The sequence below is a fragment of the Capra hircus genome, chromosome 8 (genome assembly GCF_001704415.2).
Source record: "Capra hircus breed San Clemente chromosome 8, ASM170441v1, whole genome shotgun sequence".
NCBI lineage: Eukaryota > Metazoa > Chordata > Mammalia > Artiodactyla > Bovidae > Capra > Capra hircus.
Genome location: NC_030815.1, coordinates 91,327,100 through 91,341,587, shown reverse-complemented (window position 1 = coordinate 91,341,587; position 14,488 = coordinate 91,327,100). Strand labels below are relative to the sequence as shown.

General features: G+C 42.3%; 1 protein-coding gene across 1 annotated transcript in view; it reads left to right on the top strand.

Moving 5' to 3' along the window:
* GRIN3A (glutamate ionotropic receptor NMDA type subunit 3A) overlaps positions 4,136 to 14,488 on the top strand; it is a 203,150-nt gene continuing 192,797 nt past the window's right edge. Inside the window, exon 1 of the mRNA XM_005684381.3 lies at positions 4,136 to 5,437. Within this exon, the coding sequence (XP_005684438.2) occupies positions 4,739 to 5,437 (699 nt within the window). The 5' untranslated portion in view covers positions 4,136 to 4,738. The remainder of the gene's footprint in view (positions 5,438 to 14,488) is intronic.

Here is a 14,488-nt window from a genome sequence, read left to right as displayed (position 1 = left end):
TCAAGGTATAGGCAAAAAAAGATAGTTTTCAAACCTTAATATGTATATGACAGAACCGATAACCTACAAGAAGCTTCTTCTTCCCATGGAACTAGAAAGGGTTCATGGGGTCCATGTCCTGCCACACAGACAACTGCCAAGAGCTGTCTCCACAGTCCCAGTACAAAGGTGAAAGTTTGAGCTCTAGGGGGTTAAATGTCACATCCAGAGGGAAACAGAGATGAGAATAGCATCCAAGTTCCTGACTCACATAGTATTCTTTACTCCAGCCATTCCTGGACTACCTCCAAAAAATCTCAACTTTCAGCCTTCACATTCCTGGCACCAGAAAACACAGATGTACACAAAAGCACATTTTAAATTGTGAGAATTTGGATTTGTTTTTGTTTATTTGACTCTCCAACGTGGGTTCTTAGATTAGTAGTTCTCATTTCAAATCTGGTAATAAAGAGCGCTTCATCTTCTCTGAGTGAGCCAATTTTGAAATTTGGCTGATTCTTGCTACCAACAGCGCATCTGGGATGAACTTAAAATTTTGAACCCACTCTGCCACTCACTATGTGATGACTTTGTGCAAATAACTTAACTTTCCTCAGATACAATTTTCTATTCTGTAGAATGGGAATAATAACACTAATGTGATAAAGTTGCCTTATGATTTAACAGCAATGGTATCTCTCATGGATTACTGCAACAGCATAACTCCTGATCTCCTGACTTCATCCCAGCCCATCTTTCCTCTTCCATCAGCAGAGCAGCTAGAGTGGTAAAACACAAGTTCACAAGCCATTCTTCTATTTATCTCTCCCCTTCCCAGTGCCTTCTTATCCCTTTTGGAGTAGAAGTCAAAGTTAATGATTGGCTTACATTATCTGTACCTCCTCATTGCTGCTCTGACCTCACCATCCACCACTCTCATACTGGATCAGTTGTGCCAGCAACTTGACCTCTTTACTATTCTTCAAACAAAGTGGAAACACTCCCACCTCAGAGCCTTGGCACTTGCTGTTTCTCTGCTTGGAAATTCTTTAAGTACTCATATGAATCGCTCTCTCACCTCCCTTTAGATCTTTATTCAAAAGTAATCTTCTCAAAGGGTTTACCCCAGTTCCCTCATCTAAAATTACTAACCAATCTCCTCCATAATACTTCTCTGCTGTTTTATTTTTCTCTTTAGTAGCAACTAACATATCCAAATTTACTCACTTCTATGTTTTATTGTCTGTCTCTCTCACTAAAATATAAGCTCAACATTAGCATTTTGTTCACACATTAACTATGTGACTTTGTGGGGGAAAAATATATTCTCCACTCCTCTGAACCAGAGTTTATTCATCTATTCCCCAGTATAGTCCTACAGCAATGCCAGCACATAGTAAGAATTTAATTAATGGGCACTGAATTGATGATTGAATCTTTTAGAAACTTTCAAAATTATGACCACTGAAGCATGAACAAGAAGTGGTGGGAGAGGAGGAAAATGTGGGGAAAAGATCGAAGAGAAGCATGTCAGAGATGCTTAGAGCGCAGTGATATGGAAAAAGAGAACCAAGCAGCATGAGAAAACAGAAAGGAATCAGGGTCACATAATTGAAAAACCTAGGAAAGAAACAAAAGGAAGCATAAGAAGGAAGGGTTGTTCTTCACTATTCAAACAATATTCACAAGATTTAGTTACAGTTTTATGGAAAGCCAGGGCAGCACTTTCCTCAAAACCATGGGAATAATCATTTATTCTATGAATAAACAGTTCAGCCATTCCCCCAAGCGGTTCTTGACTCGCGAGAGATGGAAAGAACACACCGCTACCACTGGGAAAGCCTGTTAACAATTCCTAGGAAGTAAATATAGAACCCGGGTTATAAAATAAAATCTAACCTTTTTTTCCGGCGCGCTTACTTCATTTTCACTTGTTCTTAGGGGCAGGCAGAGGTCTCACACCAGGCACCTCAGCCTCGAATTCCTATTGAGAAATGGCTGACACTGCAGCTTAGGGCCACGACTGGAAGCAGCACACAGCGCTCGATTCAAGATGGCAGCTGATGGGCCGCGTGCAGAGACTCCACGTGGAATCTCCATTACATGCTCTCTGGTGTGAGCTGCACAGCTGTGCCTGCCTTCCCAGGGACTCTGCCCCTCCCTACCGATGAGATTCCTATAAAGCAGCCCCATCTTCGGCCTGAGGAAGCCTGTTCCGTAGGGTGCATGCTTGCACCTCTCCATTATCTGATGAAAGAAAAAAAAACTTCACTTTTCATCTAAACTTGGTCTATTCTTTTGGCTCCAAGGACACTGGGCAGTAAAACCTTCCTTAGGGCACAATTGGAAAGTAACACAGTAGCTCTTGGATGCCATTAACAGATTGGATCCAACTGTTCTTCATCACCACCTATTTTCTTGGGAACCTGGTCTGAGCACATGTGATGCCAAGCATCAAGATAATCACTCTAGGGCATGGTCATAATCTGGAATGTCATACTCCTCCACACACACATATTCACACACAGACAAGCACACCTCCTTACTGCACAATCAATTCCCAGTCTTCTTGGAATGCAAGGACCACAAAATTCTATAATTTTCTTTTTTCAGATCCTAATCAGTGGAATCATTTGGAGCAAAAGGAAAGTTCCAACATCCATGCACCAGAGCCTCTCTAGGGCTCCAGGAAGAATCTTTCCTTTCTGGTTCAGACTCTAGTATGAGTGCCACTTTGGCCTCATGGGAGTCTTTTCTCTAGCACCCCAGTCTTGCAAGAGCTAATTAGAATGTCAGGTAAGGCTAGTGCTGAAATGGCTTTCAAGATCTGTGCTGAGCAAAACAGCATTCACTTTGCAAGCTTCTTGAAAATTTTATTTAGCGAGAGCCTCTTCATCCCAAGGATTTAAAGCAAGATGGAAACTGTAGCTCATGAATCAAAACAACTCTCCAGAGCTAAAAGCTAGCTGTATTTGCATAACAATTTACCAGATCCAAATAGCAGGGCAAGGTTAGGTAAAATAAATTGCCAAGGTCATGGTTCTCTGAAAGTGTTATTGAAATTCAGAACTCCTGATGCCAGGTGTTTGTTCTGCCCCATGGATATCTCACCTACTCTCCTCATAAATGATGAATGCATGCTAAGTCGCTTCAGTTGTGTCTCTTTGCAACCCCATGGACTGTAGCCCACCAGGCTCCTCTGTCTATGAGATTCTCCAGGCAAGAATACTGAAGTGGGTTGCTACGCCCTCCTCCAGGGCATCTTCCCCACCCAGGAACTGAACCCAGGTCTCCTGCACTGCAACAGATTCTTTACCATCTGAGCCACCGGGGAAGCCCCCTCATAAATGATACTGTGGCATGAAATAAAATAAATCTACTGTGTGTGTGGAAACCAGTGCGCTACCCTTAACCTGCTCCTTCCAACTCCAGATTGGTCAGGTCATGGAGGAAAAGGTCAAATCGTAATCCACTGACCTCCTTGTATTCAATACCACACAAATGAGAGCGCTTACTAGTAGCAATAATCTGAAGGACTCTTGCTAAACCAGAATCTGCTGTTGAGTGTGCTTTCAAAGCATTGATATTTTAAGTCTCTTGGTCACATAATTGCTTCAAATTTTGTTATAATTCTGAGAACCAGAAAACATTGGGATCCTCAAAAAAAAAAAAAAAAGTCAAACGTCCACGTGCCAAAAAGCAGGAAGCTGAGGAGATTAAACGTATATATATGTGGTTCTTGCTTTAATACCTTTAGCTAGAAAAACCTTTAAAAAGACATCGAAGAAGAGCTTCTTAAAGTCACTGCCTCTTTCAGCCTATCCCAGGGAACCACTGGATTTCAGATTCCTCAGGCGCAACTCCGAATTCAGAATTCGTTTTAGGGCGCAAGGAATATCGCCAACTAGGACTCCTGGCCTTGGAGGGGCGAGAACTTGTCAGGGGCGCGGGAAGGGCCACCCGCGACTCTCAACCATCAGCGGGCGTTTAGCGCAGCCAAGCGACAGGCCGGCGCCTGGCTCAGCAACAGGGAGGCGCCAGCTGAGGCGGGGAGAACTTTGCGCTCCGAGCAGAACCACCCTTTGCTGGCCAGTCGCGTCGCTCCTCTGAGGAAGGCGGCGGCGGCGGCGACTGGGCGGAAAGAGGACGAAAGAAAGAAAGGGAGGAAGTAGCGAGGGAAGAAGAAAAATGAAGCCAGCTCTGGGGGAGCCCGCGAGAGGGCGGCCGACGACGGAGCTAGGAGGATTTGGCTGCTTTCTCGCACCCCAGGTGTGAACCCCCTTCTCCTGCGCGAGGCCAAGGAAATAAGTGGGTCTCGCCTGGGCGGAAAAAGAAGAGTCAAGAATCCAAGTGAGCTTCTTGCCTCCTCGCTCACCGTTGCCCCCTAGAAATCCCCTCGGCTTCTCAGCCCAGCCTCCCCGCGGGACCGGACGCAGTGCCCGAGCCGCCCTGCGGATGGGGCGGGCAGGGAGCGGGCGCCCAAGCCGCGGGTGACCAGCGCCGCCCGCCCCGCTCCGCGCAGGGACCGGGCGGGCAGAGGATGCGAGGCGGAGGGACTTGGGAGCGGGTTCTGAGACTGCCGAGGGCGCGCTAGCCTCCCATTTGGATGGCCCGGAGTCCGCTCCAGCACCTGCCACCGCTTCGCCAAGCCGAGTGAGCGGCGCGCGGGACCTGGGGGCGGAGACCTTAGGCGGCGGCTGCTGCAGCGGGGTGAGCCGGGCGCAGGAGGGGGCGCGCTTTCTCCCTGCGGGTCTCAGTAATGAGGAGACTGAGTTTGTGGTGGCTGCTGAGCAGGGTCTGTCTGCTGCTGCCGCCGCCCTGCGCACTGGTGCTGGCCGGGGTGCCTGGCTCCTCCTCGCACCCGCAGCCCTGCCAGATCCTCAAGCGCATCGGACACGCGGTGAGGGTGGGCGCGGTGCACTTGCAGCCCTGGACCACGGCCCCCCGCGCGGCCAGCCGCACCCCGGACGGCAGCCGGACAGGCGCCCCGCGCGATGAACCTGAGCCAGGGACTTGGCTGCCCCCGGCGCCCTCGCCAGGCGCACGCTGGTTGGGGAGCGCCCTGCATGGCCGGGGGCCGCTGGGCGCTCGGAAGCCGGGGGAGGGCGCCAGGGCCGAGACCCTTTGGCCTCGGGACGCCCTCCTCTTCGCCGTGGACAACCTGAACCGCGTAGAAGGACTGCTGCCCTACAACCTGTCTTTGGAAGTAGTGATGGCCATCGAGGCGGGCCTGGGCGATCTGCCCCTCTTGCCCTTCTCCTCCCCTAGCTCGCCGTGGAGCAGTGACCCTTTCTCCTTTCTGCAGAGCGTGTGTCACACCGTGGTGGTGCAAGGGGTATCGGCGCTGCTCGCCTTCCCTCAGAGCCTGGGGGAGATGATGGAGCTCGACTTAGTCAGCTCCGTCCTGCACATTCCAGTTATCAGCATCGTGCGCTACGAGTTTCCTCGGGAGAGTCAGGTGAGAGGAGTCTGACGCTTGGAGTGGAGATGGACGCCACTAGGGGCCGGGACGGTACCGGGGGCTGGGGTGGGGAGAATGGGTGGCGGGCGGAGAGGGAAAACCCGGGTAAAGACCTTAGGGACGTGGGGCTTTACAACTTTGATACTGTTTGAGGATCGGACCATATCCGTAGGTTATAGGTAGGAGGATCTCAGTAGAAGTAAAATAAAACATATTCAAACTCAGATGGAAATAAAATGAGAGGTAAAGATAGCAAGATGGAAGGAAGACAGTGGGAGAATAAGCGAAAAAGTCTTCACGTTTTGACCAGCTGGGAGAAACCTAGTGGTTACCGGATGGAAGTTGAAGTCCCAAGTTCAGGAGCGTAGAGAGCTATCGAGGTTCTAATGATTAGCGTGGGGGATGGGCATAGAAGAGCCCGGATTGCCAGAGTCGTTCAGTCCCCGGAAGAAATCTGAAAGCAACTGTCAGAAAGAGCACCTGCCCTCTCTGACTTTGGACGACTTCCCTGAGCTTTAGGCCATGGTGTAAAGAAAACACCTCCCTCTAAATTCCTGTGCATAAACATGAAATCTGCAATTAGTACAGAAGCAATAGGTAGTCTGGTAATTAGTCTTGGATATTGAAAGGCATTAAAAACATAATCTGATACCGGAAAAATGGATGGGAGGACTCATCTGGGACTGTGTCTTTGTCCCTACCCTCTCTCTATGTGATGTGGGTTCAGAAACTGGCTATATTTAGTTGTGTTCTCAGCCCATTTCTGCACCAATTGCCTAGAAATAAAGAAGACTAATGATTTCGTTTCCTATGGGTTAAATGTGTGTGTGTGGTTTCAACAGAGAAAGCTATTTGTGAACTTTACTGTTGACAATTAATAATAAGATAAATGTATTTTTTAAGGCAGGGTCCTCTTAGCAATGGGAGCTTTCTGCATTTTGTGCATTATTTTTTAGTAAGCTATTAAGCATTACTAAGCATTGCACAAAGTATTTATGAAACAAATAGTTAATTGTCTTTGGTCCCATTTTAAAGACTGAGAAACTGAGGAAAGTTCAGAGGCTTGATCCACATTGGTTGGTATATTAGTAAAAGAGTCCAGACTTGGGAGAATTTCTCTCTATATCATTTTCACTCTGTCACTGTAGCTGGAAAAAAATATTTCTAATCTCTCTTCTTCCACTTTGATATATATACAGAGATAAGAAATAAAATGAGTAAGAGCAAATACATATGAAAAGTTTGATCAAATCTATGCATAATATATGAAGAGAGTACTAAAGGTTTCTTTTTCTAGAAAAATGAATCTTAACATTTTTAATCTTAGGAAAGGTGGGTTCAGGCTGCTTTCTGCAGTTGCCCAGAAGATTCCTATTTAATGTTGAACTGTAGAGGTTTGATCTGCAGAGTGCAGACTAATTAACTTTAAGCTGAAATATATTTCTGTCACCTGAATCTGAATGACTATAGGCAGCAGATGGAAAGGCTTGGGAAACACAGATGCACAATGCTGCCAATAGCCAGAGTGTTATAAACATGAAATTGCATCCATAGGGGTGTATCATTATTAATATATATGCAGAATCAGACATAACAAATGCAAGAGTCAGCATAACTTGCTTCTCATCATTGCTTCCTTATTACCTAATACTTCATACATGCTAACAGTGTTGTTCAGTCTCCAGACTCCTTTTCATTTGTAGATTGTTTGCCAGGAGTCTTAAATAGCAAAAATTTCCCCCAAAATTAGTGTTCCTTAGTTAGAAGTGAAATTGTCTCTGCTCCTTGATGAATTTTTGTGGTATGCAGGCCACTTCAGTAAGGAGACCAGAGAAACTGTGAAGTAGCATCTAGAATCAGTAAATTTTAAAGCTTTAGGACCATTGGAGGGCAGAGAGTCCTCCAGGGACAACCCTTGCAAGCTGACAATAAAATAAATACTGTGTCAAGCACATTTGCTTCTGTATTTCAATTCAGAAGTGTATTTAAAATCATTATTGTCATTGTAACTTTCATGGCACACATCTTGAAAGGGGAGAATTATTGTTTTTGACTCAAATCTAGTTTGGCCAACTGAGGACATTTTCTTTCATTTATCTTTGTATTTTAACTTCAAACATATCTAACCTGTCTTACTTTTGGTATATAATTTAAATGTCTTTCTATAATGTTCTATATTAAAAATGTCCAGCTCAATGCCAAGTCACTGTAATATGTAATTTTAGGATATGACCATCATCTGCTTTCAGCAAAAATAAAAACTGATCTTTCTCTGGCTTCTCCTGAAAAGTGGAATTTTATCTAATACAATGATGGGATTTTTTTAAAAAAAACTTTCTAAATATAAAAGCATGCTGAAGTCATTTTACACATTAAATAAATTTGGCTTAAATTAGCCACTGTCCTTATTAGACTCTCCTGCCCAGTGACCTAGTTTGTTGACTGTGCCAGTGCCTAAATAAAGGATTCTAGAAGAGGGTGGACTTGTCCACACAATCATGCAAATCAAAATTGCTTTCAGAGCAGGAGCAGCTACATGTTTTCTCCCACTTTCTTTTGGGCTACTGATATTTTTATATGAAACCTAGTTAATAAATAATGGTTTGGATCACATCCTGCCACAACTCCTGAATGGAGATACCACTGAAATGATCACCTCCTGAAAATAGTCATTTATTTCAATATACTATTCATTCAGAACATAAACACATAGGTCCATCAGCTTGAATGGAACAAACTTCCTTCAAGCATGGAAATCCGTTAAAAATAAGATTGTTAGCTATACCGCTTTGGAAATCATATGTGTAACATCAGTACATAGTAAAAGCTTAATACAATATTACACATAGTAACTTTTGACCCAAAGTAACTTTCCATTCCCAAAATTCTGACTTTATTACACCCAAATCTCCACTTGAGACCAACCGAATTCTGTTCCTATGACCTTCAAATAATGATGCTGCACATGGATCCAGTTACATTTAAGTTACTTTAAGTTTTAAGTTCCTACAGTTCTTTCTTTCTCTTCACACCCCCTACTACTTTTTCTTCGGAGAGTTTTGTATAGTTTCTCCAAAGTTAACACCTCAAAATTTACTTGCTGAGGTGGTGACAGACACACATTTCTTTCTAAAATGTATCTCATGTTAATTCCATATTGGTTTCATTAGGCAGAATTAATGGAGTAATATAATTGGCTTAGATTCAAACCCATGCAATTAAAAAGAGACTACACTGCTATTTTCATCTCTCACTGAATGTACCATCCACAATGTGTATCATGAACTATATATGCCAACTAATTAATATATGTTTATTCCCATGGGAATGTAAGTGTTTTGGATGGTCCATTTTTATAATACAGGGATAAGTACTAAATTCTGTTTATTAGAATTTGACTAGCATGGTGCCACTTGTGTATGGTACAGGGGAAAAAGCAATGATATCACAACACAACTTACCTGCCTCGTGAGGGGACAAATGAAGGACATTTCTTTTTAAAACATCTGCTCTCAATTGTGGTAGTTTTTCTTGACTTTCTGCACATAGGCACTGTCCTCTCTCTTGGGGGAAACATATTCTTCTACAATTCATGATGAATGGCTGATAGTAGCACCTAATTATTGCTAACTTGAAGATAAATGATTTCAAATTAAACGTCAAGTGATGCAAAACTTTTCTTAGCAGTATAGACTCCTCTTGAAAAATAAACCTAGAACTAATTTGGAAGTTTTTATTTTTAATCTGGCAAATTTTTATAGCACTTATTTTTCTAGATAAATAGAGCAGAAGACACTAGCAAACACCGTTCATTGGGCAGTTAATCTGTCTTGCCCCCTTTCCTTTGTGACTGCCATAGAAGAGTCTATAGAGAATCTTGGGTCTTGACCTCCTTGGCTGTTACATCTTGGGGTTAACTTACGATTGAATCAACTGAAGACCAATTTTGGTGTCTAATTCCTTCCTGTTTTATCTTCTGGTGTGGCAGAAGTCACCTTGGATTTTGTGCCATTAGCTTGTATTTCATGAATAGCAAGTAGCGAGTCTTAGTCACTCAGTCATGTCCTAACCCCATGGACTGTAGCCCGCCAGGCTCCTCTGTCCATGGGATTCTCCAGACAAGAATATTGGAATGGGTAGCCATTCCCTTCTCCAGCGGATCTTTCCAATCCAGGGATCAAACCCATGTCTTCTGCATTGCAGGCAGATTCTTTACCATCTGAGCCACCACTCATTAACCAATCATTTTGGTTAAATGAGCACAGTTACTGGAAGGTATATTAAATAGTACTCAGAAGACTCAGTCTACCCCTGCCTCTTACTGGCCATGGAATTTTAAGGAAGTGCCTCTGGTCTCTGAGCATCTAGGCTTGTCAGTCAAAAGAAGGTTGACTTTACCAGTCTGACAGAGTTGTTGTGTGAATCAAACAAAGAAAGTGATGCACTGTGAAAAAAATTTATAGTGTTAGCTAAATAACCAGTAGAGAGGTGTTAGTTTTGATCTGATAAGAATCATCCCAGTCCTAATTCACCACTAATTCTCCATTACTTGTTATTAATCAAAATAAGATTTGATTCACAGTGTAATGTGTCTTCATCTTCCACCTTACTCTATACCCACTCCCTCATTTTATTTCTCTTAAAAGTAAGTGGGCTTAGCACCCACCTCCTGCCAAACAACTGTCTTCCTGAATAGTTCACCCCCTTGCCTGGGATTAGAAGACATGCCAAAGGTACTGTTCCTATACCAATGGCAAATTTTTATAAATGCACATCGTCAATGCAGTTTCTAGAGCCTTAGTTATTACCATAGAAGCTTCAATAAGATGCCGAATAACATTTTCCAGAAACGTTGGCCTCTCATACATCTCCTATAGGTGAACTTATAGTAGATTGCTTACGAGACTATGGCCACAGGGTCTAATCTCTCTACCCCAACTTCTCCTGCCACACCACTAAGCACACAGTTTGGCTCATCTGAAATTATTTTCCTGGGAAGTCTTTCTTGACAAAGCAGTGTGTTGCTTCATACTGGCACAAGCTCCTTATCTCATCTTGGATAAGCAACAGTTGGCAGACTAGCTGCTTTGAGTATCATTGCCCTAAGCAACACTGCGGAGCTCTAATAGCAAGGTATTGCACACTTTAGTGGCACCACACAATGTAGAGATGACTACTTTCTCTTTTCTCCTGCCTAGTCTAGCTGCTGCTACTCACATACACAAAAGAGTAAAGAAACAGCACAGCACTAAAAATGGGATGCAAAATCTCTAACTAGGCAGGAAGGAAGAAAGAACATCTCAGCATCTATCACATTGCTTCTTGAGTTAATGCATGAATAACAAACTAATGGAAATCTTTAAGCCACTATTTCTTTCTCAGATCTTTCCTATGGGGGATGGTGGGAAAGTATTGGAGAAAAGGTAAACAAGGAGTAAGCCAGGCATCTTCCCCTAAACCTATTACATCAGCTAGACTTGCAGCTCTCCAGAATATAAAAGGTTCAGACACTTTCAGGGGAAACAGTGCCTCTCCCCCATTGAGGGAACGGGATGATCATACTGACCTCGGCTGGTATTGTATCAGTTGGAGGAAACTGACCATGAAAAGCTAGCATCTGGATGGCCAGGGATGGTCTGTCTGTAGAGATAAAACTTTAAGGATTCAAGTGGTAAAAAATTAAGCAGGATGACTTTTCTTTTGGTGAGGGTGAATTATGCCTCACTGTTATTCATTTGAGACATAGATTTAGGAAAAAATCCAGTCATATATATTTACATAAAAGTTTTGCTTTTCAAGGCTCCTTCACAAATGTGCTCATAACATCCCTTTAACAGTCTTGTGAGGAAAGTAACAATGTATAGACAACATAAAAGGACAGGAAGAGCTATACATTACAGAAAGTGAGAGGTTACCAAGAGGAAAAAATACTAAAGCCTCCCTATTAATTTAGTATATTTGTTAACCTATAATCTGAGAATCCATCACTGCTTTTGAATTATTGCAGGAAAAAAGATAAAATAGAGTGACATCTACTTCTAGGTTTGATGGTTAAAAGCATATTTTACACTAACTATCCAATATAGTTTAATTAAATGAATCATAATATAACTTTACAATATAGTGCTATGTACCCTTTCAAAATGAAGATATATTTATTGACACAGAATAAAAAATGTATATGTTTTATGTAAAGTGTGACCTTCTATCAGAGAAGGCAATGGCACCCCACTGCAGTACTCTTGCCTGGAAAATCCCATGGACGGAGGAGCCTGGAAAGCTGCAGTCCATGGGGTCACTGAGGGTTGGACACAACTGAGCGACTTCACTTCACTTTTCACTTTCATGCATTGGAGAAGGAAATGGCAACCCACTCTAGTGTTCTTGCCTGGAGAATCCCAGGGACGGGGGAACCTGGTAGGCTGCCGTCTATGGGGTCGCACAAAGTCGGACACGACTGAAGCGACTTAGCAGCAGCAGCAGCAGCAGTGACCTTCTATAAAATATAAAGTCTAGAACTTTATTAAAAAGTTAAAAATGATTGTAAGTGAATGGTGGAAGTCCAGATTTTCCCCTATGCATGCTTCTTTTTTTCTAAAAATAAGTATGTATTACCTACACAATTAAAAATAGGAGAGGGACATCCCCAGTGGTCCATGGCTGTGACTCCATGCTCCCAATACAGGGGGCATGGGTTCAAGCCCTGGTCAGGGAACTAAGATCCCACATGATGGTGTGGCCAAATAAATAAATAAAATTTTGTTTAAAAAGCTCTTATGCCACAACTAAAGATCCCATGTACCACAACTGAGGCCTGGTGCAGCCAAATTAATAAATATTTTTTAAAAAAAAACAATAATAATAATAAGAGAAAAAAGACAAGTCTTCACATTTCCTCACCACTGCTTTCAATACTTCAATATGAAAATAAAGATTTCAGTAATAAATTAATTGTAGAATATGTTTAAATTTATCTTTTACATCCATATTTTCAATTTTATCCTCACAATTATTTTGAGAAATGAGCAGTACAGTTAGTGTTTATTTTACAAATCAGATGATAATAACATATAAATGGAGGAAATGCAAGCTAGAGGTGAAGAGAATAGGTTTTTGAGATGCACAGACCTGTGTTTGAATCTTAGCTCTATAGCTTTCTAGATATCATACCTTGAGAAACATGCCTGATGTCTCCATGCCTCAATTTTTGATCCACAAAATATGACTGTCTCATAAAGTTACGATGAAGATTGTATATGGTAAAGTTTGCATATCACGTTTGCAAAGTTCTAAGCACACCACAGTGTATTTTTATTCTAATGATCATTCTTTTAGCACATAGTGTTGGTGTAACTTAATAGAAAACTAAAATAATCAGAATGAAAGGTTAAATATTCTAGCTTGCTCTCTCCGGAGTACTTCTAAATGCATTTTCAGTATGCAGATGATATTTAAACTTACGAGATCGGATTCCAGTGGGCCAAGCTTAAGAAACAAACAGATGCTGCTGTTTTGAAACCCCATTTAGAGTTCCAACTCACTGAGGTGCACCCTCAGGTTAGGTATGTGTAAATTTGGTCATCAATGAGGTGAATGATGACCAGTTGCTTTTTTTGTATGGATTCTGAATGACTGGATCTTTGGAGCAGTTACAGAGGTGAAAAATAATGTTCTATTTCTATTCGTTGATATTAGTGAGGAATTCACAAGTCTTGCCTTACCTACTACCCTAATTTCTCACAGGCTCCCAGGAACTAAACTTAAGGAACAGTAGAAGCATGACACAGTTGACAGTTTTGGCTTCTTGGGGGAGAGGGGAAGAAGAGGGTTTTTAGAAAGGGGAGAGTCTCAACTTGATGCGGATTTAAGGTTCACAAGTTTCCCTTTTTTTCATGCAGGCTTTATATCCATACTAATGGATCTAACTTGTGGCAGGTATTAGACCCAAGTTTAGGCACAGCAGCATTGTTGCATGGGCTTCCCAGGTGGTGCTAATGATAAAGAACCCACCTACCAATGCAGAAGACATAATAGAAGAAGATTTTATCCCTGATCAGGAAGATTCCCTGGAGGAGGGCATGTAAACCCACTCCAGTATCCTAGTCTACAGAATCCCATGGACAGAGGAGCCTGGTGGGCTGTAGTCCACGGGATCACACAGAATCAGACACGACTGAGTGACTAACACACACATACACACACAGCTCTGTTATATACTAAGGATTACAAAAGATATCTATAGATCAAACTCTGTGTTTGATTGAATCCTGACTGTATCAAATTGTTTGATGCATTTACAGCTTTCAGGGACTTTTAAAATGTGCGTCACTTTTCTGATTATGAAAGTAACGCATATGTGCTGCTGCCCCTTGGGTGTCCTGACATAACCTTGAGTAACTTTTTTTTAATATATTTTATTCTCTCAAGGATAATGCTTTAGAATTTTTAGAAACACTTGGATACAAGTAAAGAAAGCCTTATTGTCACTCCAATTGTACATTGGAATCAAAGAACAGAAGAAAAGACTTCACCTTTTAAAAAAAAATTTTCTGAAAAGTCAGAGTTGACATGGCTTTCAAAGCATGGACATTCTGAGTTGGTGGAATTTCTGTATTAAAGGGTGGTATTTTCCTTTATATTTGAGCCTAGCTTTGTATTTTCAAGGCTCTGCAAACGCTGAGCCTGTACAGTTCCAAACAATGGCTCTGTCTGGATCTTTCAGTAGCATTCTTAGGAATGACTTAGACATGGGTTGTCACTACTGTCCCCTCAGTTAGGGGATGGTCATTAGCCGAACTTTCAGTACCAAGGCTTTGGCTGCATAGAATCTGTTGTGTTTTTTTTCTATTGAAAGCCTCAACTCAAAGCCAAACAAAAGCTGAATGAATACTCTCCAGGTAAAAAATAAAAATTTTTATTTCCGTAAACGAAGTTGGATGCTCAGCATGCCTTTATCTAATAGAATTACTATCTGGCTCAGTTGTGAAATTCTATTTGTTCAGTCCCAGCCAGAGGTACTTAAACAGGGATTCCATTTAACAAAAAATT